The sequence below is a fragment of the Cynocephalus volans genome, chromosome 2, assembly GCF_027409185.1.
Source record: "Cynocephalus volans isolate mCynVol1 chromosome 2, mCynVol1.pri, whole genome shotgun sequence".
In the NCBI taxonomy this organism is placed as follows: domain Eukaryota; kingdom Metazoa; phylum Chordata; class Mammalia; order Dermoptera; family Cynocephalidae; genus Cynocephalus; species Cynocephalus volans.
In genome coordinates this window covers 190596995-190619815 of record NC_084461.1, presented here as the reverse complement: position 1 = coordinate 190619815, position 22821 = coordinate 190596995, and the positions used below count along the sequence as shown (strand labels likewise).

Sequence of the window (22821 nt, the reverse complement as noted above, 5' to 3'; positions counted from 1 at the left end):
CAGTCCCGTGGGTTATTCATTAAGCTTCATTTCACCATCCTCACCTCCAGCTGACCTTCCTGTTCCCAAGGCAAGAGAATTGCGTGGAGGGGAGGGACAGAGCCTCTGACACCTGTGATTCACGGGTTTAACGTTGGACTCTACGTCATATGCTTCCAAGCCATGGAGGCTAATTCCATTAAATGATGGGAGAAGGGGGCTTGGGCAATCAAGCAACCAGCACAGCTAGTGAATAAAAACCTAGCTGGGATTTGGACCCAGGTCTTCCAACACCCAGTACAATATAGCATCTTAGCCATGTTCTCAGGCTCTTCACCCCTTGCCAAGATGATAAATCATTCCAGACCAGAAAGGGTCTCAAACTGAGGGGCCACTTTCCCACTGGCTGGAGCTGAGCTGCACTGTCCTCTGCAGAGGGGCACGGCTCTACATTTATCACTGTCCTTACTCCTCTCTATTGAGTCCCCAGGACCTAACAGACCCTTGCTTGGTGCCCTGTAAGTATTTGAGTTTGAGACCCTTGTACAGAGGAACTCTCCCTCTCCCCTCTTGCCCCTGAAAAGGAAGGGAATCGGTTATCAAGGGAGAAGCGAAGGCACAGGAAGGTTAAGTGACTTGCCCTAGGTTGTCCAGCTAATAGGCCACAGGACCAACTTTCAAGTAACCCTAAATCACATTGAATTTGGATGCTCTTTTCCCAAAAGACTTACAAGTTCATAGCCACAAGGTCTGAGCTGAAAGAATCCAAGGGGGCCATCTAGTCCATCTTTTTCCTGGATGGGAAAACTGAGGCCCACAGAAAAAAAAGAGGGGGACAATTTGATTTCTGCCCTCAGGGCCAAAGAAAATTCTGGTCCTTATGAACCAACTTTCAAAATTAAACCATACGTTTATGTATTTAGCAAACATTACCCCAGACTACCAAAATCTAGGCTCTATGATGGGAAAAATGGAGACAAGATACATTTCTGGCCCTCAAGGGACTTACAGTTGATGTCAGTAAATTGATGCAATAAAGCCTTAGAGACTCACCAACAGGAAAATGCAAATTAGAGCAGCAATAAAATGCTGTTTTTTGACTATTAGGTTGGCAAAAAAATGTTTAAAGCGAGAAAGCAATAACAGCTAGTGCTGATGAGTATGAAGGAAAATAGGCACCCTCATATGGCTCACATATTGCCACCACCTTTTGGGAAATAGATCTGTCAATATCTATCACAATTTGATAAATACCTGTATCTTTGGCCAAGAAATTTTAATTTGGGAACTTATTCTCTGTAAAAAAAAAAAAAAAAAAAAAGTATCAGAGGGTAGGCATAAAATAAAATTACCACATGCTCCAGCAATCCCACTATTGGGTGCATATCCAAAGGAAAGGAAATCAGTATGTCAAAAAGACAGCTACATTCCCATGTTTATTTCAGCACTATTCACAATAGTCAAGATATGAAACCAACCCAAATGTCCATCAACACATGATTGGATAAATAAAATGTGTTTTATATATATATATAAACAATGGAATATTATTCAGTCATAAAAAAGAATAAAATCCTGTCACTAGGGGCAATATAGAGAGGCCGGAGGACATTATGTTAAGCAAAATAAGTCAGGCACGGAAAAATAAATACCACACGTTCTCACTCATATGTGGAAGCTAAAAAAATTCAACTCATAGAAGTAGAGAGTAGAGTTGTGATTATGATAGACTGGGAAGGGTGGCAGGAGTGGGGGAGGGGAAAGGTTGGTCAACTGGGGATAGAGTTTGGACTTGTCCCCCCAAAACTCATGTGGAAATCTTATCCCCAGTGTGGCAGTGTTGGGAGCTGTTTGAGCATGGGGATAGATCCCTCATGAATGGATTAATGTTCTCCCTGGGGGAGGGGGGATTAATGAGTGAGTTCTCGCTCTATTAGTTCCTGCAAGAGCTGGTTGTTTGAAAAGACCCTGGCACCTCCCTTCTCTGTCTCTCTTGCTTCCTCTCACCATGTGATCTGTTTGTACCTGCCGGCTGCCTGCCACTTTCCACCATGAGAAGAAGCAGCCTGAGGCCTGCGCTAGATGTGGCTGTCCCAGAATCGTAAGCCAAATAAACCTCTGTTCTTTATAAATTACCCAGTCTCAGGTAATTCTGTTATAGCAGCACAAAAATGGACTAATACAACTGGATACAGAATTACAGCTAGATAGGAGGAATAAGTTCTAGTGTTCTATACCACTGCAGGGGAGCTATAGTTAACAACAATTTATTGTATAATTTTAAATAGCTAAAGAGAGGATTTTGAATGCTCCCAGCACAAATAAAGGGCAAATGTTTGAGATGTTGGGATTACGAATTACCCTGATTTGATCATTGCACATTGTATACATGTATCAAAATATCATGCTGTCCCCCATAAATATGAATAATCATTATGTGTCAATTAAAATAATAAAATAAAATAAACTTTAAAAATAAATAAATAGAAATAGTGAACTTGGAAAAAAAACTGGAAGCTCGTATGTTCTTGAATCCGGAATGGTAGAATAAGTCATAATAAAACTTCACTGTGGAATTTTATGCAGCCATTATAAGGATTAAATTAGATCTAAATCTATTGACCCAAAGAGATGTTCATGTGCATTATAAGTGAGAAAAGGAAAAGAAATAACAGTGTGTGATGACATTTTTTTTTTTTACAAAGATCAAAAATGTGCAATATACCAAGCTGTGATTGTGTATGATGCCTGTAGGCTCATGGAGAACAAAGCTGATAATACTGCTTATCCCGGGGTAACTAGGGGAGGTGGGGATAGGGGAGAGAGGCAAGAAGGCAGGCAGGGACCCATGATGGAAATGTTCTATAATTTGCACTGCCCAATATGGTAGCCACTCACTATCTGTGTCTACTGGGCTCTTACGATATGGTTAGTGTGACTGAGGAGCTAAACTTTACATTTTATTTAATTTTGATTAATTTAGATTTAAATAGCCATAGGTGACCAGTGGCTATCATATTGGACAGCACAGTCTAGAGAATCTGTCTAGGAGACAGTGTGGACCCAAAGTGAGAGGTGTCATTGTCACTAGGGGAGAGACAAGTGTTAGTAAATCCTTTGGCTTTATGTAATGATTTCCCCACCCTAATACAGACAGATCTAAGTGACATTCAGGCAGAAAGACAATTACCAAACAAGGAGAGTAAATACCCAAAATAAACGGTGGATTTGTGTGGAACACAGATGAACACAACTTTTAAAAAAATCCCACAAGATTGTAAATTAGGACAGCCACTGTAGAAAATACTACAGAGAATCCTCAGAAACTTAAAAATAGAACTACCGCATGACCCAGCAATCCTACTACTGGGTATACATTCAAAGGAAAGGAAATCAGTATGTTGAAGAGCTATCTGCACCCCCATGTTTACTGCAGCACTATTCACAATAGCCAGGATCTGGAATCAACCCACGTGCCCAACAATGGTTGAAAGGATAAAGAAAATGTGGTCTATATTCACAATGGACTACAATTCAGCCATAAAAAATAATGAAATACTGTCATCCACAACAACACTGATGGACCTGGAGGACATCATGTTTAGTGAAATAAGCCAGACACAGAAAGACAAATACTGCATGATGTCACTCATACGTGGAATATAAAAAGAAAAAGAAGGCTGGCCGGCTAGTTCACTTGGCAGAGTGTGGTGCTGGTAACACTGATAACACCAAAGTCAAGGGTTTAGATCCCTGTTCCAGCCAGCCACAAAAACAAAAAGAAAAGAAAAGAAAAAAAGAAAGAAAGAAAAAGAAAAGAGAGTTGATATCATAGAAGCAGAGAGCGCAGCAGAGACTGGGGAGAGAGGTGGGAGAATGGGGAAAGGTTGGTCAATGGATACAAAGTTACAATTAGATAGGAGAAGTAAGTTCTGGTGTTCTACTGCACAGTAGGATGAGAATGGTTAATAGTAAGGTATTGTATATTACAAAATAGCTAGAAAAGAGGCTGTTGAATGTTCTCATCATAAAGAAATGATAATGCATGAGGTGAAAAATATCCTAAATACCCTGATATAATCATTATACAACATATGTGTATTGAAACATCAAATTGTACACCATAAATACGTACAACTACAATGTGTCCATTTAAAAAAAAATTTTTTTTTAAAGATGCTCAGCAAGTTTAAAAAAATTCCTACACCCCGAAGAAAGAATAACTTTACAGTGGAGAAATCTGACAAACACTACCTCAGCCAGATGATCAAGGTTAAAAGCAACAGTGACAAGGTTAAAAGTCAGTTGACAGTTGATGTGCCTTGATAGGGTGTGATGAGAATGGCATTTCACCTCTGTGGTCTTCCTCCCCAAATCCCATAAATCAGTCTTCTCATGAGAAAAAACATCAGACAGACCCGAGTTGAGGGACATGCTACAAAATCCCTGACCAGTACTGTTCAAAACAGTCAAGGTCATCAAAAACAAGAGAAGTCTGAGAAACTGTCATAGCCAAGAGGAGCCTAAGGAGACTTGACGACTAAATGTAATGTGGTATCCCGGATGGGATCCTGGGACAGAAAAAAAGAATATTAGGGAAAAACTAAGAAAATCTAAATAAAGTATGGAGTTTTAGGGTGTTATACTGTATCAATATTGGTTCAATAATTGAGACAAATGTACCAACTAATGTAAGATTAATGATAAGGGAAAGTGGGTGTAGGGTAGGTATATGAGAACTCTCTATACTGTCTTTATAAATTTTATAAATAAAAATGTTATTTTATAAATTTTTAAAAATCTTTTTATTTTAGTTAGGAAATCTAAAACTACTCTAAAATAAAAAGTTGGGTTTTTTTAGTTCCCACCCTGAAACTTGTAAAGTGATGGGAAATAACAATACTTCTTACAAGAGGATTCTTTGTTTTGCAGTCTTCTCAGAGAGTGTTTAAATAATGAGGCTTTTTTTTCATTCTCATTAAAACAGAGTTTAATTTGCAAAAGTCCTGTATTTTAAAACAGTGAGAGAAACAAGCCCATTTCTCAGATCTAGATGAGGGGGAGCCAGCAGATGACAGAGAAAAAACTGGAAAAGGAATTGGCTATAACCATTAGATACAGAAGGAGCAATGAGCAGGAGCTATCCTGGAATCACCAAAAACAATTTTTTACCCTTTTGCCATAGTTATTTGTCTGCATAATCAGGTGGAATAATATTTTGGGAATATTAACATCACTCCCCCTGCCCCCAGCCCACCTTGTATTTCCTTTCTTCCACTTGGCCCGGCTTCAATGGAATTCTGGTAAACCTGCTCCCCCAAATAACTAACTATTAATTAAAATGAAGAGAGTGAGAGAGAATGAAAGAAACAAAGAAACGAAGGAAGAAGGAAGAAAGAAACAAAGAGTTCTGATTTGTAGCATTTTCTGATTTCCATGGCATAAATACTCCCACAGTGGACAGTTTCAAGCTACCAGAGGTTTCACAAGAGACCCGCCCGCTTCCTGCAAATTAAACAATTGGTTTAATTTCATCCAGCACTCCACAGCTACAGGGTGGGGGTTCCTAAAAGCAGCAGCAGTGAGGCTCCTCTATGCCCTTTGCTTCAGGAAATGGAGCTGACAGCAGAATAAGAGGAAGAGGGAATGGGCTGGGTTGTACGTTCAAATGCCTTGGACTTCAGAGAAACAGAAAGAGCTATGGCAGAGACCAAAAATTGGAAGGAAGAACCGTGAGATTCTCAGTGCCCCTGCTCTGGAATGGTTGCCCAGGCCCCAGGTGATAGGATGAGGAAGCATATGGCTGGGAATGAGGGAGGGATCCCGTTAGGACAGAAGGGCAGGCCAGTTAGCTCAGTTGGTTAGAGCAGGGTGTTATAAGGTCAAGGGTTTGGAGCCCCCCTCCCTGCCTTGGTCCCCTGAATGTCACCACAATGTCATCACAGCCCCTGGTCGAAGGAGAAACCCCTTGTTGCCTCACGCTAAGTATCCGCTTGAAATAAAAATGAAACAAATAAAGGAGTTTTCATTTTTGCACGGGGAGTTTGTGGTCTGAGGCTTAATCCTGATGCAAATATCTTGATTTTTCAGTGAGCTTTGGACAAAATCCGTCTTAGGGCATTTGGACCTGGCCAGCTTCCCCCATCACATGCTGATTGATGGGTGATGATAACCTCAGGGAGAGGCCTGGTGTGGCCATGGGATCCTGACCTTGACTGTTATGGCCAGTGTTAGACATAAGGGCCTACAGAGAGGCTGTTGGTCACATTTGGGAATGACGCAAAGCTGGGAGGCACCGCTACAGACAGCACCATCAAATGACACAAAGATGGTTTACTCAAAGTCTCAACCTCATCAAGTGATGGGTTGAAGCCAGGTGAATGAAATAAAGAGAGCTAAATGCCAAGTCCTGCAGTGAGAGCCACAGAGGTTAAATGCATTAAGTCCAAAACAAGGGAGGCCTGATTGGATTGGATTAATTTCACCAAGAAAAAAAAAAATCATTTAACTTCTCTGGGGGGTTTGGTTGAATAGCAGTTGCATATGGAACAACAGCTTTTCAGATAAAATACATTTTGCTCACATGGGATTAAGTCCTGGCCGTACTCATAGAAGTAGAGAAAGTAGAACAAGGTGTAGGTATCACAGTGCTCATTCCATATTACTTTTGAGCAGAGTTCTCAGCCTCAGCACTACTGATATTTGGAACCAGATCACTCTTTGTTGTGAGGGGTGCTCTGCACATTGCAGGATATTGAGCAGCACCCCTGGCCTCCACCCAGTAGATGCCAATAGTATCCTTCATCCCAGGCATGACAACCAAAAATGTCTCCAGACATTGCCCAATGCCCCCTGGGGTGCAAGATTGCCACACTTTGAAAACCACTGTCCTTGAGTAAGGGATTTGGTGTGGAGGGTTATTTGAAGAAGGGCTGGAAAAAGTGGAGAATGTGCAGAAAGGACAGGTCTGGCAAAAGAAAGGACAGTCTCGGGATATAGAAACCATCCTAGGGGACTTAATGAGTTCTTGGGTCTTTAGAATATTTACAAGGTACTTTTGCATTTAGGGCAATGAATGCATGAAAACCAGGTAATAAGAAGGCTGAGCAAAGGTTGGAAACAGACACTGGCTTACAGTCAGGCATGAGGGGCTAACAGCAGTGTCTTGGGCACAGCTCTTCCTCTGGATAAGAAGGACCATATGCCCCTACTCTGAGCAAGTTCTCTTCAGGCTCATCAATGGATCAGTTGAGATCATTACAGAATTCCCTCCCAGGGCTGTTGTGATGACCCCAGCCCCATGCCTGCATAGAATAGATGACCACTCAGTATTTTTTCCTTCTTCTTTTTCTTTGTTTCATTTGGGAATGAGTTGGCCAATGTTTATTGAACGCCTACTATATGCCAGGCACTGTTCTAGGCACTGAGAATTCAGTAGTGGACAAAACAGGCAGAAACCCTACCCTCCTGGAGCTCACAATCTAGTGGGGTGGGGGTGAGGGTGGAGAACAGGCAATAACAAGAGAAATGAGGGATGATATGATGTCAAGTGCTACAGAAAAAACAAAAGCAGGTTGTGTGATTTTAGATAGAGGGACTAGGGAAGTCCTCTCTGCAAAGGTGATGCTTAAGTAAATATTTAAAGGAGGTAAGAGGGTGAAATACATGGATATCTGAGACAAAAATAAGCCAGGCAGTGGAGGGCAGGTGCAAAGGTCCTGAGGCAGGAGAGTGCCTGGCATGTAGGAGGAACGGCAAGCAGGCCAGTGTGGCTGGAGCAGAGTGGATGGAAGGGAGAGTGGTGGGGAGGAGGGAAGAGAGGTAATGGGGCCAGGTCAAGCAGGACTTGGAGACCACACTCAGGCCTTTAGCTTGTATTCCAAATAAAGAGGGAGACATGGGAGGATCCTGAGCAGAGCAGCAGCATGATCTGACTCAGGTTGAACAGGATCCCTCCAGCTGCTGTGTGGGGAATGAGCTGCCAGGGAGCCAAGATGGGAGCAGGGAAACCAATGAAGGGGCTCCTCCAAGGGTCCACAGGATCCGGCAGCTTGGACAAGAGTGGTAGCAGTGGAGGTTGATGGGAAGTGTTTGGATTCTGGATGTTTTGAAGGTCAAGGCCACGAGGCCTTGCTGCTGCAGCAGATACAATGTGTGTGAGAGATAAAGAGACATCAAGAGGTTTGGGGGCCTAAGAAACTGAATGACGGAGCTGCCAGTGAAGGGATGAGATGGCAGCAAGAAGTTCACCAGGGATGGAGTCAAGTACAAGTCTGTCCTCAGGCTGCTCATGGCCCAGCTGGGGAGAGACAGGGGTTGCCAGGCTGCAGAATCCCAGAGAGGCTCCAACCCAGATGCCAGGGAGGAATCATGAAGGAGGAGCTGAGCGTGGAGGAAGGACTCGGGAAAGGGGACTGGAAGGAATGGGAAGTCATGGATAATAATAATAGCAAAGGTAATAATAATAATAGCAGCTACTGTTCTGTGAGCCCTTCCTTGGTGGCCAGCACTAGGCTGCCACTATCCCCAATCATTGTCCTCATCTCTCGGGGCAGGAAACTGAGGCTAAAGGAAGTTAGGTGACCACTCCAAGGCCACATAGCAGGGCAGCAGTTTGAGTCTAAGTCTGATAGACTCAGGAGCCAGAAACCTTAACTAATCGGGAGACTGGGCTGGCTGCTCCTGCCAGGGAGCGCAAGCAGAGGTAAGAGCTGCCAGTTCCACCCCAGCTGTGAAAACAACCGTCAGAATCCCCACCTCCTGCAGCCAGGGACACATTGATCTGGCCATTCTCAGGGACATGTCCCAGGAAGGTGAGATGTAACAGATCCAGGAGGTGGAGATGAGAGAGGCACTTGCCCAGGATTCATGCCCCTCTGCCTGGGACTGCAGACTTTGCCCGCACCTTCTTGTTTCAGGTTGGGCCATGTCTCAGTTTGCCCATCTGTTAAATGGAGGAAGGCAATTTGGACTTTCCTCCCCTGCCTCCCAGAACCTTTCAAAGGAGAACTCAGTGGGAGAAGAGCGCCCTTATGCTCCATCACCCAGAGCTAGGGGCACAAATGCCTTCTTGAGGACGAGTAAATAAAAATGGTCATCACCTCTTAAGTGCCCTCTATGTGCTGAACACTGTTCTTACAGCTTTATATTAATTAAGTCATTAAAGCCTCATAACAAATCTAAGAGGTGGAAAGTACTAATAGTTGGAGAAACGGAAGCACAGAGAGGTTAAGGGACTTGTCCAAAGTCACACAGCAAGTGGATAGTAAAAGTTGGATTTGAACTTGGGACTGTCTGACTCCACAGCCCATGCTGTGTGCCACAAGGCTACACAGCCTCTCGGGAAAGCACTTGTTTGCTATCTGGAAATGGACACACCTTGCATGCTGGAGTCAAGAGCTTGAATTAATCCCTCTGAGGTTCATCTCTTCCTCTGAGACCCCCCAGCAGCTGACATATGGATCAGAACTGCCCCCATCATATCACCACTCTATCTGGATCTCTCCTTTTCTTCCCAGGGCCACCTAGGGCAAGCCCCTTGCCCTCTTAAGGTCTTGGTCTGCCCATCCATGTGATAGAACTACACATGTACCCACATGTGTAGATGTTTTTTTACATATTTTAAAATGAAGATATGCTCAGACAGCAAATGTCCATAAATTGATAAATGGATAAATGAAATGTGGTATATTCAAATGATGGAATATTATTCAGTCATAAAAAGGAGTGTAAGACTGGTACATGATGCAACATGGGTGAACCCTGAAAACTTTATGCCAAGTGAAAGAAGCCAGACACAAAAGGCCAAATGTGATTCCCTTTCTATGAAATGACAAAAGAACAGGCAAATCTATCGAGTCAGAAAACAGACTGGTGGCTGCCAACGGTGGCGGGATAGGGAAGATGAGGAGTGACTGTTCACAGGTCCAGGTTTTCTTTGGGGGGTGATGAAAAAGTTCTAAAATTGACATTCTGTAAATGGGCGAATTGTAGGATATGTGAATTATATCTCAATCGAGTTGTTATTTAAAAAAGGATATGCCCAGACAGGATGTCAAGGACAGTAATATGTATTTTGTCTTTTCCCCCCTTTTTGGTTCTTATATGGTCAGGTTTCTTAATTTGGTGTTTTTCTAATCACTACACTGATACATTTTTCCTGAAACAAATGGAACAATATCTAGAGGTCTAAAGAATGAATAAGTAATCTTTATCCCACCACTTGCAGCTCCAAAACCACCCACCCCCCAACATCCAGGCATGACACTGTGCATAGGACAGCATTATATAATTCAGTATTATAGGACAGTTAATAGCTGTCTTCCTTCAGTCCCATCTCCCTGACTGCATGGATAACCTCATGGCCAGACTGGCCAGATGCCCACCCCTACCTCAACCCTCTCCATTGGTCCCGTGTCCACAAGGGACTCAGAATTCCTGAGTTTGCCTTCCATGGCTGCCACCCAGTGGTCTTGGGCCATTTTTCTCAACCTCTGAGCCTGTTCCTTCACTTATAACATGGGACTCAAAATGCCCACTCACCTGGTTGTCTGGGACTTAAGTGAGACCCCACATGGGAAACACATGGTATGGGATCGGGCACTAGCAGGTGCTCAGACAATGAGTGCCAGCTGTATCACTCAAATACACACAAGGGCGGCTCTGTCCACATGTCGGCTTCACAATGTCCACATTGCCCCAGCTTTGCCACCTCATGTCCCCAATGCAGTGGATGTCTCACTGGGGTGGGGGCTTGGGAATACTGCAGAAGGTCAGAGGGTGGGACAGCTTGTCCCACAGAGGGGGATGGCTGTGCAGGCTGTTTGTGCCCTAGCTTCCCTCTGTCTCATTAATATTCTTGTCCCAGCCAACCTGACAAGAAAGCTTTGTTGAGGGGGCCTGGGAAAGAGCCAGCAGGGCCTGTGTGTTTGTTTGTGTGTGTGTGTGTGTTTGTGTCTTGTGGACAGACAGACCTCTGCACACAGCCCAAGAAGAGAGGAGTCCTGGCGTGGGGCAGGGAGAGTTTTAATGCAAGACCTTCCTATTCTGTGATGATGAAGGTGGTGATGATGATGATGATGACAACTTACCCAACACTTACCCAACACTCATCTAAGCTTAGGGAGGAGATACCATTATCATCCCCATTTTATGAATGAGCAAACAGATGCTCCAGGAAGCAAAGCAATTTGTCCAGGGCCGCACAGCTAGTAAATGACAGGGCCAAGATTTGAACCCTGGCCCCCTGGGTCTTACCCTCCTGATCCTTATGCCAAAAGAATCATAAAAGGATGACAGGAGAAGGTAATAAAGAAAACAGTGAAAAACTGTGTTTGGATTGCAGGTTAGGGAGGCAGACAGCCTGGGTTCCAATGCCATCTACTCCCTCTACTGTCTGTGTGATCCTGGACAAGTGACAACCTCTTGGACCTCAGCTTCCCTTTCTGTAAGATGTGGATAATAACAGTACCCCCCTCCTACGTAGTCTGGCACTTGCTGAGAGCTCAGTGGCTGTTAGACATTCTGGCTTCGTTATTATTACTGTTACTTGAGCACCTACTATGTGCCATCACATGCTAATGACTTTAAGTGCATCAACTCACAGGATCCTCATGCAATCCTCCTAATAATGGTCCTTGGGAAGTAGGTGTTGTCCCCATTGGCAAGTGCAGAAAATGATGATGGGAAAGAGGTGGAGAGGAGGGGGTCGGGGTGGAAAGACAAGAGGAAGTGCTCGCCTGGGCAGTACATATACTAAAAATTGGAACGGTGCAGAGATTAGCATGGCCCCTGCGTAAGGATGATACGCAAATTCGTGAAGGGTTCCATATTTAAAAAAAAAAAGAAGAAGAAGAAGAAGAAGAAAGAAAGACAAGAGGAAGCTGCCAGAGAGGAAAGCGCAGCCGGCTTCCCCCTCCCCTCCTGGAAGCCCCTGGCGGCCTCGGGTCTGGGGGCGGGGCCTGGCGGGGGCGGGGCCGGCCCTGGGGCCTCATTGGCTGCCCTGAGGAGCCAGGGGAATAAAGCCCGGGACCAGGACCGGGCAGCCCCTGCGACAATTCAGAAGAGAGTCTAGCTGTCCTCCCTCCATCTCTCCGTGGGCCTTCTACCCAGCCTGTCTCTCCCTCCCTTCCTCCCTGGCTCGCTCTGTCCAGCCGCCCAGTTGGATCGCCTGGTGAGTGGCCCCGTCCTCAGTCCCACCCCAGGACCGGAGTACCTGGGGCCAGCCGAGGGTTTCCCAGCGGGAGAGGGGGAGATAGAAAGTCAGCTGAGCATAAAAACCTATGCTTTGGAGCCAGACTGGCCGGGTTAGCGTCCAGCTTTGTGCCTCAGTTTCCTCATCTGTAAAATGGGGATAATAGTAGAACGTTCCTCCTAAGATTGTTGGGAGATGAAATGAGATAGTGCACATAAAGTGTCCAGCCCAGATACAGTAATTGTTAGTATTTACTGCGCGCTCACTATGAGCTGAGTGAGAGGGGGAGTGATTTCTGACTGCGAGGCGTCGCGCGGGCAGACAGGGGCTTCAGCGTCCTCTCCTTTCTCCACGCCTGGCACAGCCTCCTTTTTGAAGTCTTGTGTTACCCGGGCCAGAGCTTAACGGATGCCTGTTTTACAGATGCCCGTTTTACAGAGAGCCGCGGCTGCCTGTAGGGGGAGCCCTGCCCCCTTACCTGGAGGCGTAACTCGTGACACGTGGTGGGAGGGGCTTCCCAAATCTACCTGAAAGGGGTCTTTATGGCCACCTCCTCCCACCCCCAACTGAGAGGACTCCCTGAGGCTAGGCCGTGGGGATCCACACAGGCCCTTCAATGTCAGAACAGCATGCCATTGTTTGGGCGTGTCTTAATTCATTCTTGCTGCCATAACAGAATACCTGAGATTGGGCAATTTATAATGAACAGAAATGTATTGGCTCAAGTTTCGGAGGCTGGGAAGTCCACGATCAAGTGGCAGATATCTGGTCAGGGCTTTCTTGCTGGGTCACCCCATGGTGGAAGGGCAAAGAGATGGGGAGAGAGAGGGAGAGATGGAACTCTCAGCCTCAGGCCCTTTTATAATCAGCATTAAGCTATTCAAGCAACTAAGCAACTCCCAACATTGTTGCACTGAGTATTAAGTTTCCAACACATGCTTTTTGGGGATACATTCAAATCATATCAGTGGTAACCTCCAGGAGCTGAAAGTTAAACAGATTCAGGGATGTCCCTGTTTTGGAGTTCCCCCAATCTCTGACTTTTATTCAAGAGATCTAGGGGAGAGGTGGTGTCTGGTTAAGTCCCCCCTCCCAGTCCCTGAATATTGGTTTACTCAGACATGGGGTGCCCATATTTGTGGGGTGCTGAAGCTCGTGGGGTGGTCAGGATATCCATCCCTCACTTTCCTTCTGAATGAGGGATATCTGGCCCAGTCTAGGAGCTGGGATGTCTGAGCCAGGAGCATCCAGGTCAAGGGCTGGATGTTGTCATTGGATGGCTGGGGGGTAGGGAGGGGAACTGACTAGCCATCCTTGCCTGGACTTCAGGGATGGTGAAAGTGGGGGGAACTAGATAGGCCCCTCAGCCTCCTGCTGATCTCTTCTGGCTCAGCCCAAGTTGGGGAGAATCAAATCTCCCCTGTGACTCTCAGCAGGAGAGAGGGAGGAATGAAAAGGCCTAGTGGGCACACATGGGTGTGGCCAGACTCTGGGCCAGCTCAACTTCTTAATCACCACAAGCCCATCCAGAAGGGGAGGCCCGAGCCACACCCATTGGTCCCAGAGAAAGCCTGGGCTCTGGAGCCTACTGCCTGAGTTCAAGTCCTGCCTCCCCCACTCACTAGCTGTGTGACCTTGGGCAAGAGATAGTTAACATTCCCATTGCCATTGCCGTGTAGCAAACGACCCCAAAACATGACCTAAAACACCAGCAATCGTTTTACCATTATCTATCATGGTTCTGGGCTTGACTGGGCTCAGCAAGGCAGTTCTCACTTGGGGGCCCTCATATTGCTGCAGTGTGACAGTGGCTGGGCTAGAGTCATCTCAAAGGCTTCCTTGCTCCCAGGTCTGGCAGTTGACTCTGGTCACCACCCAGGATCTCCCTGTAGCCATCAGGTGGAACACCTCCATGTGGCCTGTGCAACTGGCCTGGGCTTCCTTCTAGTGTGGCGGCTGGGTTCTGAGAGGGAGCTTCCCAGCGAGGAGGGCAGGAGACGTCTGTCACTTTTTCTGACCTAGCCTTGGGCACAGTGAGAGTGGGCTGTGCTGGCTCTTCTCAGCTCCACATTGGTAGTTTGAAATTGGTCCTGGAGAGAGAGTGTCCATCATGGAAGCCACACACACTATGAACCCGGGCTTTCTTTTCTCTCGGAGGGTTGATCGTTAAACATTTACCAGCAGTTGCAGGAGCCCAGGACTCAAGGGGAGGAAGCTATACCCGCCTCTCACTGAGAAAAATGTCCATGTCACATCATGAGAGGTGCATGTGGGATGGGAAGAGCTCATGTTGTGCCCCTGGAAAACACAGCTGGAGCCTGTTTCCTCACCAGGAGAATGGGGTAATAACACCATTTGCTAGGATTGCTAAGAGGAGTAAATGAATTAATATCCTGGCACAAGCTAATCACTTTATAGGTGATTATTAAATACTGTAATAATTATTATAAAAAATAATAATAATAAAAAAGCTTTTCCAAACTGGATACTGGACTTTCCAAAGGTTAGTTGTTTTTTTTGGTTTGTGTGTGTGTGTGTTTTATTTTTTTTGAGGCTGGCCAGTACAGGGATCTGAACTTTTTTTTTTTTTTTTTTTCTTAAAAGATGACCGGTAAGGGGATCTTAACCCTTGACTTGGTGTTGTCAGCACCACGCTCAGCCAGTGAGCGAACCGGCCATCCGTATATGGGATCCGAACCCGGGGCCTTGGTGTTATCAGCACCGCACTCTCCCGAGTGAGCCACGGGCCGGCCCGGGATCTGAACTCTTGACCTTGGTGTTATAACACTGTGCTCTAACCAACTGAGCTAACCAGCCAGCCCAGTTAGTTTTTAAAAAACATATGTATTTAAATAAGTAATATAGGCACATGGCAAAACACTCAAACAGTACAAAGAAGAATGTCGTGTACCAAGTGCCAGCTTTCCCCAGTGGCCCCCACCCTGACCAGCTTGTGTGTGTTTCCTGAGCTGTTCTGTGCACATGTGAGCATGTGGATTGTATGTGTGTGTCTGCATTTTTTGCATAGACTCTAACTGATATCTTGCCCTTACCTCATCCACTTAACCATCTTGCAGTTCCTTCTGAATCAGCACATGCAAGTCCACATCCACTTCATGCTTTTCAAAAGCTGCATGGTTTGAATGTTTTTTCTGATGTTCCATAGCCTCCCAGCATGGGGGAGGAGGTGGTAATGTAGGATTGGGGGAGTGATCCTTAGCCCCATTTCACAGATGAGAGAACTGAGGCTGAGGGAAGGTTGCTCGTTGGATGTCATATGGGGAGGAGGTGGCCCAGTTGAGATCTGAACCCTGGTCTCCAGGATGCAATACCATCTGAGCCCTTTCTTGCCACCTGGGAAATGGAAGAAAGTGTATTAGTCCATTTCTGTTGCTTATAACAGAATACCTGATTGGGTAATGTATAAAGAAATAAAATTTATTAACAGTTTCAGGGACTGGGAAGTCCAAGGTCCAGGTAATACATCTGGTGAGGACCTTTTTCTGGGTGGTGACTCTCTACAGCCATGCAGGGTATCACATGGCAAGAGAATGGCCAGAGCTAAAGAGAGCTAACCTCCTCACTGGCTCTCCTTCCAAAGCCATCAGAGCCACACCCATTACTCCATGAATGGATCAGTCCATTCACAAGGGCACAGTCCTCATGATCCAATCACCTCTCAAAGGCCCCAGATTTCAAATAACATAATTAGATTTCACAGCCTCTTAACACTGTTACAATGGTGTCAAGTTTTCAACACAAGAACTTTTGGGGACACATTTAACTCATAGCAGAAGGGGTTACTCCCAGGCACACTGCCTACTGGGTGGTGGCTGCTGGCACTGAGGCCAGCTCTCCTGACCCTCCGGGTTTCCTTTCTTTCTCCCAGCAATGACATCTAGAGAGCCCCTGCACGTGAAGACCCCCATCCGTGACAGCATGGCTCTATCCAAAGTGGCCGGCACCAGTGTTTATCTCAAGATGGACAGTGCCCAGCCCTCTGGCTCCTTCAAGATCCGGGGCATCGGGCACCTCTGCAAGACGGTACAGGATAGTGCCCACATCATCTGGGTGGGGGTGGCTGATCCTCCTTCCTCAACAGGGCAGGGCCAGTGTAGTGTGATATAACAGGAGCCCAGCAGGTCTGCTGACTCCCCACAAGACTTCAGCATCCGCCATTAGGGCTTCTTCTGGTTAAGGGTTGCCTGTCCACAAGGGTCCCTTTGGGACAGATCCCAGAGCCATCTGTCACCTGCCTTCCTTCACCCTTCCCTGAGCCAGTCTTTTTGGAGAGGGAAGATGCAGTCTGAGACTAGCGCAGCCCAAATCCCATGTGAAGGAAGAAGAAGTGGGAGGGGAGAGCCCAGCAGACTGGGGGTGGGCCTGACCCCCCCCCCACAACTTGTCTCCATAGTGGGCTGAGCAAGGCTGTGAACATTTCGTCTGCTCCTCAGGTAAGTAACGTGCTTCCCCTCCTGTCCTCTGCTGTGTGTCCTGGGGCCAGGTGCTCCACCTCTCTGGACCCTGATTTCCCCAGCAATGAGCTGTTGCAAACATTTGCAGCAGTCCCAATTTGGAATTCCAGGGGGAGGCCGGTGGTCACCATTGGAGGGGATCCAGAGCCCCAAGTTGGGGGTGAGCAGTCCTGGCTGGGCTCCCAGACCCTCCCACACCATCACATTCTCCACCCCCACCCCTGGCAGCGGGCAACGCAGGCATGGCAGCCGCATACGCCGCCAGGAAACTGGGCATCCCTGCCACCATCGTCGTGCCCAGCACCACACCTACCCTAACCATCGAGCGGCTCAAGAATGAAGGCGCTATGGTCAAGGTGGTGGGTGAGGTGAGTGCCAACCCATGGCAAGGGCCACGAGGGCACTTGGTGGCTGGACTGGGTCCCCCCCAGTGCCTCACCCCCTCCCGCCTTCCCTGTGATCTCGCAGATGTTGGATGAGGCCTTCGAGCTGGCCAAGGCCCTGGCGAAGAACAACCCAGGCTGGGTCTACATCTCCCCCTTTGATGACCCCCTCATCTGGTACGTGGAGTTCAGGGTCACCTGGTGTGGATAGCAGTCAAACCCCTACACCACTGGGCAGCATCTGCCAGAATGCACATCGTCCCACCGTCGTGCACAGCAGATATACACGTGTGCACACAGACCCTCCCACCGGGGCCACACCATCATGTGGAAGCACAGACATATGCACAACAGCAGTGGTGCACACACATGCACCAAATGCCCATTCCCCCTCACTGCACACAGCACATCCAAGAGCAAACACAAGCACACAGATGCACAGATGTCAGAGACTGGGAGCCCCGGAAGCAGACCCTGGGACAAAGATTCCAGTGAAAGCAGTTATTGGGAGGCAATTCAGTGGGGAAGTGGGGAAGGAAGGAAGCCAGTCAAGGGAGATTTCAGGGCAGGTGACTGCTGGGGCAGCTGGAGCTCAGTCCCTTGGGGACCTGGGGAGCCAGCATAGAACACACACCAGTTTTCCCAGCTGGGGGAAAGGGAGCAGGGGAGTATGTACATCCACTCCCACAGTCATCGCTGAGGGCTGCTCTCAGGGGAGTCCTCTTCAGGCACCACCAGTTGCCACATTTGTAGGCAGCTCCGAGGGGCACAGAAAGCCTCTAGATAGAAATGCAGATGCTGGAAGGTGGAGGAGAGGAGGTGGGAACTAGCCCCAAGGCCTGTGAGCTACCTGGGATGACAGCAAGTGAGGACCTGAGCTGTTGTCTCTGGGGACCCCTGCCTGATGTCTCTGGAACCCCAGCCTTGACCTGCCACCCCTCTCCCCACCCTCCAGGGAAGGCCACACTTCCATTGTGAACGAACTGAAGGAGACACTGAGCACAAAGCCAGGAGCCATCGCACTGTCGGTGGGTGGCGGGGGGCTGTTGTGCGGAGTAGTCCAGGGGCTGCAGGAGGTTGGCTGGGGGGATGTGCCCATCATTGCCATGGAGACCATCGGTGCCCACAGCTTCCACGCTGCCACGGCTGCAGGCAAGCTCGTCTCCCTGCCCAAGATTACCAGGTAAGCTGCTGGGGTGCCTCCTTTGGATGTTCAGAGAGCCTTGGGGAGCCCCCCTCAGTGCTGGCTGCGAGGCAGATCCTGATATCAGACCCATTTTACAGGTGGGGAAACTGAGGCCTTGGTCACTTGCCCAGAGTCACACAGCCAGTGAGTGGTAAGGCTGGGACTTGAACCCAAGTTTGTGTGACTCTTTACCATGGATGTCACACTTCTCATGAGGACTCTAATATTAATCATTTCTTGAGTTCCTCTGTGGCAGGGCTTTACAGACCTCATTAATTTGCCAACCATTTTACGGAGCCCCTAATATGTATGAGACACTGGCTAATCCTGTGGAGACAGTGATGAATAAATATAGCTCTCCCAAAGAATTCATATCCCAGCCCCAAACTTTTGATAGATGTGTTTAATTAGGTTAAGGTTTTGGCCACATTACACAGGAGCCCAAAATAACAGTGACTTAAACAAGATTGAACTTTATTTCTCTTTTATATGAAAAAGTCTAGAGGCAGGCAGTCCAGGGGCAACTCCATGAAGTTGGGCACTCAGGTTCCTTGAGTTTGTTGCCCACCATCTTTGCATGAAGCTTTATGGTCCAACATGGCTGCTCGAATGCCAACCATCACACCCAACTCTATATGGCAGGAAGAAGAGAGAAAGGGAAAAAGGCTATGCCCCAACCTTTACAGACAGACATAGTGTTTCCACTTACTTCTCATTGGCCAAAGCTTAGTCACATGACCACACCTAGCTGCAAGAGAGCCTGGGAAATGTTTTATATCAAGCATCCATGTGTGCAGCTAGAATAGATATTGGGGTAGACAGCAGTCTCTGCCACAGATAAGGAAGACTGAGTCCGGGTAAGAACATCTGGTTTCCTGAGCCCAGCACTCTGGAGCTGCTGTGGCAGCTTCTGCTTCCAAGTCACTGAGACTGAAGAAGTCATGGTTGAGCCACATGTCACCTGAGAGCCAAGGTGGTCCAGGCCCTCAGGATGTTCACAGGGACAGGACCAGTGGTCACCCCCGGAACTGGGGAGAGAGTCAACATATTGGTTACCAGTGACATTCCTATAGTTACATGGATCCTGCTTGTAGGCCCAGGGCCACCATTCCCCAGACATGTGACCTTGGGCAACTGACTGCACACTCTGCCTCAGTTTCCCTTCTGTAAAATCCAATTAATAACAGCAAAAACTATTGTTTGAGCCAATTAATAACAGCAAAAACTATTGTTTGAGCCAATTAATAACAGCAAAAACTATTGTGATAATTAAATAATGCTCGTGAAGTGCTTGGCACCTAATACTTTCTCAAGAAGTACTCAACTGCTTATTACTATGGGGGAGTACCATTTGAGAATTTCACATAGGGCCATGGGACTGAGTGGTCTCCGTGGAGGACTCCTTGGAGGTGGTGGCCTTATTCCTGAGCCTTGAAGGACAGGGCAGAATGTGGGCAGGCAGAGAAGTGCTAAGCTTAGGAGCATTGACCAGGTGGATACAACCTGGAGCAAGGGTCCTTTGAAGCATTTGCTCCTGACTCAACGTTGAATAGAATATGATACTATTTATCTCGATCAAACTATCTGTTCCTTATCGGAAGACCTCACTCTGTTAGGGGAGCCCAGGGGGCTTTTCAGTTCTTCACAGCTACAGAGGACACTCCCAGGCCCCTGCCCACCGGCCCATTGCCCCCTCTCTCATGTCCGCCTCTCTCTCTCTCTCCCTCCCTGTCCCCATCTCTGCCTCCCTCCTCTCTCTACTGTCTGTTTCCCTCATCCCCTTCTCTATCTCCACCTCTCCCAGTGTTGCCAAGGCCCTAGGCGTGAAGACCGTGGGGGCTCAGGCCCTGAGGCTGTTTCAGGAACACCCCATCTTCTCTGAAGTCATCTCAGACCAGGAGGCTGTGGCTGCGATTGAGAAGTTTGTGGGTACGTGCCAAGTCCTTTCTAGACCCGACCTGCTAGCTCAGGAACTAAGTGGTGGTTAACTTGCTGTGCCAAGGGATCCAATTCACCCCAAATTTTCTTTCTTTTTTTTTCTTTATGGCAGCTGGCCAGTACAGGGATCTAAACCTGTAACCTTCAGGTTATAAGGCTGCTCTCTAACCAACTGAACTAACCTGCTAGCTCCACCCCAAGTTTTCTTCACAGTTCAGTTTCTCATCCCTTCTAGAACTCCCGTTAATGAAAGATAACACAGTGCAGAGGTGAAAATAGAAAAGCCAAAGCCACAAATGAAGAAGCAAACCTGATAATAGGCTGGCCCGTGGCTCATTTGGGAGAGTGTGGTGCTGCTAACACTAAAGCCACGGGTTCAGATCCCTATGTGGGGATGGCCAGTTAGCTCACTTGGGAGAGTGTGGTGCTGACAACACCAAGTGAAGGGTTAAGATCCCCTTACTGGTCATCTTTTAAAAAAAAAAAAGAAGAAGAAGCAAACCTGGTAACTATGACAGTAGGGAATAATAGCTGAGTATTTAAAATGTTGGTTCTGAGCTTCCTGGTAGCCAAGGTAAAAAAGGAAAGCATAGAGCTCAGAGTTGGATTCAGAGGTGGGTTTGGAGCTAGGTTGGACTCTTCCTGGGTTCGGCCTAGGACAGGGATGGCCAAAAAAAAGCATTTATGCAGCCACTTAATTCCCCTGTATGCACAGACAAGTGGCTAACCAACCGTGACACTCTTGTTCATATGATCCCTCAAAATTCTCAACACAGTGCTCAGGCAATTACAATCATTTTGTCAGAGTTAGCACTCAGGCTGAAACGTAGGCTCTGGCTCAGTCTTGGAAGGTCTGACCTAGGGTGACGATGGGAGGTTTGGTCCAGGACCCGAGTGAGTCTATCCCAGGCTGAGAGCTGATCGGCTCGTTACTCCCAGCTCTGACAACGGCGGAGCAGTCCCCGCGCACCCACGCTTGCATGCCCCTTCTCTGGCAGATGACGAGAAGATCCTTGTGGAGCCCGCCTGTGGGGCAGCCCTGGCCACCGTCTACAGCCATGTGGTCCAGAAGCTGCAAGGAGAGGGGAAGCTACAGGCCCCCCTACCCTCCCTCGTGGTCATCGTCTGCGGGGGCAGCAACATCAGTCTGGCCCAGCTGCAGGAGCTCAAGGAACAGCTGGGCATGGAGAACGGGCTGCCCAAGTGAGGCCCTCTCACCCATTTGTCCCCTCTTGCTTGGGAGACCAGGGAGGGGCTGGTGTTTGGCTGTGAGCCTGTGTCATCATGAGCCAGCTGTGCCGAGAAGCCAGAAGCTCCCTGAGGTGGGGCTGGAAGGTCAGCAGCCAGCAAGGCTGTGAGATGAACTGCTCTGTGACCATCCACAGCCACCCCTGCCAGGGTGGCAACCACCCACAAGTGACACACCATGCTCTCAGAGCATGGTGAGTGGGAAGAACCGGAATTGCAGTGGGGAGGGGCCTCCTCCAAGTGAGGTGACCCCACCCCAGGCTTTCTCCCTGGGCAGATGGATGGGGCTGTGGTCCAGGGCTGAGGAACCATCTCATCCTTCCTCCCAGAAAGCCCAACACCACCCTTCCTCATTTTTCTAATGTGCAAACTTTTTCACTGAAAAGATATGTATTTATGAAACAAAGATCCTTTGAATTTCTCCATCAGCTGTCCTCCCTCCCCCCCACCTACCCCCACATGCCTGCTCTCAGCCCCCACACTCGACAGTGAGCAGACTCCACCCACCCTGGCACCCGGGAACCCTGGGGCCCCACAGCGAGGCCAGAAGCCCAAGTCCAGCTGGGCTCGCATGTTGGGGGGTGGGGGGCGAGGGTTCCCTGTATCACAGGACGCAGGTGAGGGACTGGGAGCTAAACAAGAGGGACCTGGGTGGGACAAAGGCTGCCTCCACTGAAGGCAGAACCAAACAAAGCCAACCTCATCCTGAAATGAAGTCCTTCCTGCTAAGTCAGAATGATTTTATCACAGAACCACTAGGAGCAGAGTAGTGAGTCTCCCACTTTGGGGGGTGTTTAAATGACACTGGACACCCATCTCTGGGATGGAGAACGGGTGGGTGGACTTGAGGTCAATGTCATGCAAACCCTCTGGAAACATGGAACCCTCTTCCAGTGAAAGCATATGCTGAAGGCCGGGTATAACACAGATAAAGGAGGGATTGCTGGGGCTGACTCAAGGCCATGGAGGGACCCACCCCACCCCTACCTCCGCAGCACCAACCACCACTCAAAATATCCCCTCACCACATATAGCAGCCCCCCAGGGTACTTTTTTGGGACTCCAAGTTCAAAGTGAAGTTTGATTACCATTCAGACCTGCATGGGCTTGCAGAGCCCCATCCCCTGACAAACAGCAGGACTGTGAGATTTCAGGAGGAGTGGAAAACCCAACGGAGACAGGCCTACCTACTGATTTCCACCCAGGAGGAGCAGTACATGTCCTTTAAAAACCTGGGGCTAAGACACCAAGGGAAGTCTGGCAGAGATGGGAAATCAAGTCAGCCCCTTGGCCCCAGAATATTTCCTGAAGGACAGAGTAGGACTGAATAGTGTTCAGTCCAGGAAAACCTGTGGGAACAGGATTGCCTCCAGCTTCCACTGTCCCACCTGAGCCAGGCACAAAATCCCCAAAAGGAGC

The 22821-nt window shown here is 48.0% G+C and overlaps 1 protein-coding gene and 1 non-coding gene across 2 annotated transcripts; both read left to right on the top strand.

Moving 5' to 3' along the window:
* The first annotated feature begins 11709 nt into the window (after positions 1–11709).
* On the top strand, positions 11710–11814 carry LOC134371321 (U6 spliceosomal RNA). Its single transcript, XR_010022759.1, has one exon. It is a non-coding gene; the product is annotated as a U6 spliceosomal RNA (small nuclear RNA).
* Positions 11815–16063: 4249 nt separating this feature from the next.
* On the top strand, positions 16064–21361 carry SDS (serine dehydratase). The gene is made up of 7 exons (XM_063088040.1): positions 16064–16216; positions 16587–16626; positions 16876–17015; positions 17116–17207; positions 17986–18213; positions 20021–20145; positions 21153–21361. The coding sequence occupies exons 1-7, from the start codon at positions 16064–16066 to the stop codon at positions 21359–21361; spliced, it is 987 nt and encodes a 328-aa protein (XP_062944110.1).
* Positions 21362–22821: the final 1460 nt, after the last annotated feature.

Coding starts and splice junctions, on each gene's coding strand:
- SDS (XM_063088040.1), top strand. CDS start 16,064: ATGACATCTAGAGAGCCCCTGCACGTGAAGACCCCCATCCGTGACAGC. Junction 16,217..16,586: donor TCGGGCACCTCTGCAAGACG/GTACAGGATAGT, acceptor TTGTCTCCATAG/TGGGCTGAGCAAGGCTGTGA. Junction 16,627..16,875: donor ACATTTCGTCTGCTCCTCAG/GTAAGTAACGTG, acceptor CACCCCTGGCAG/CGGGCAACGCAGGCATGGCA.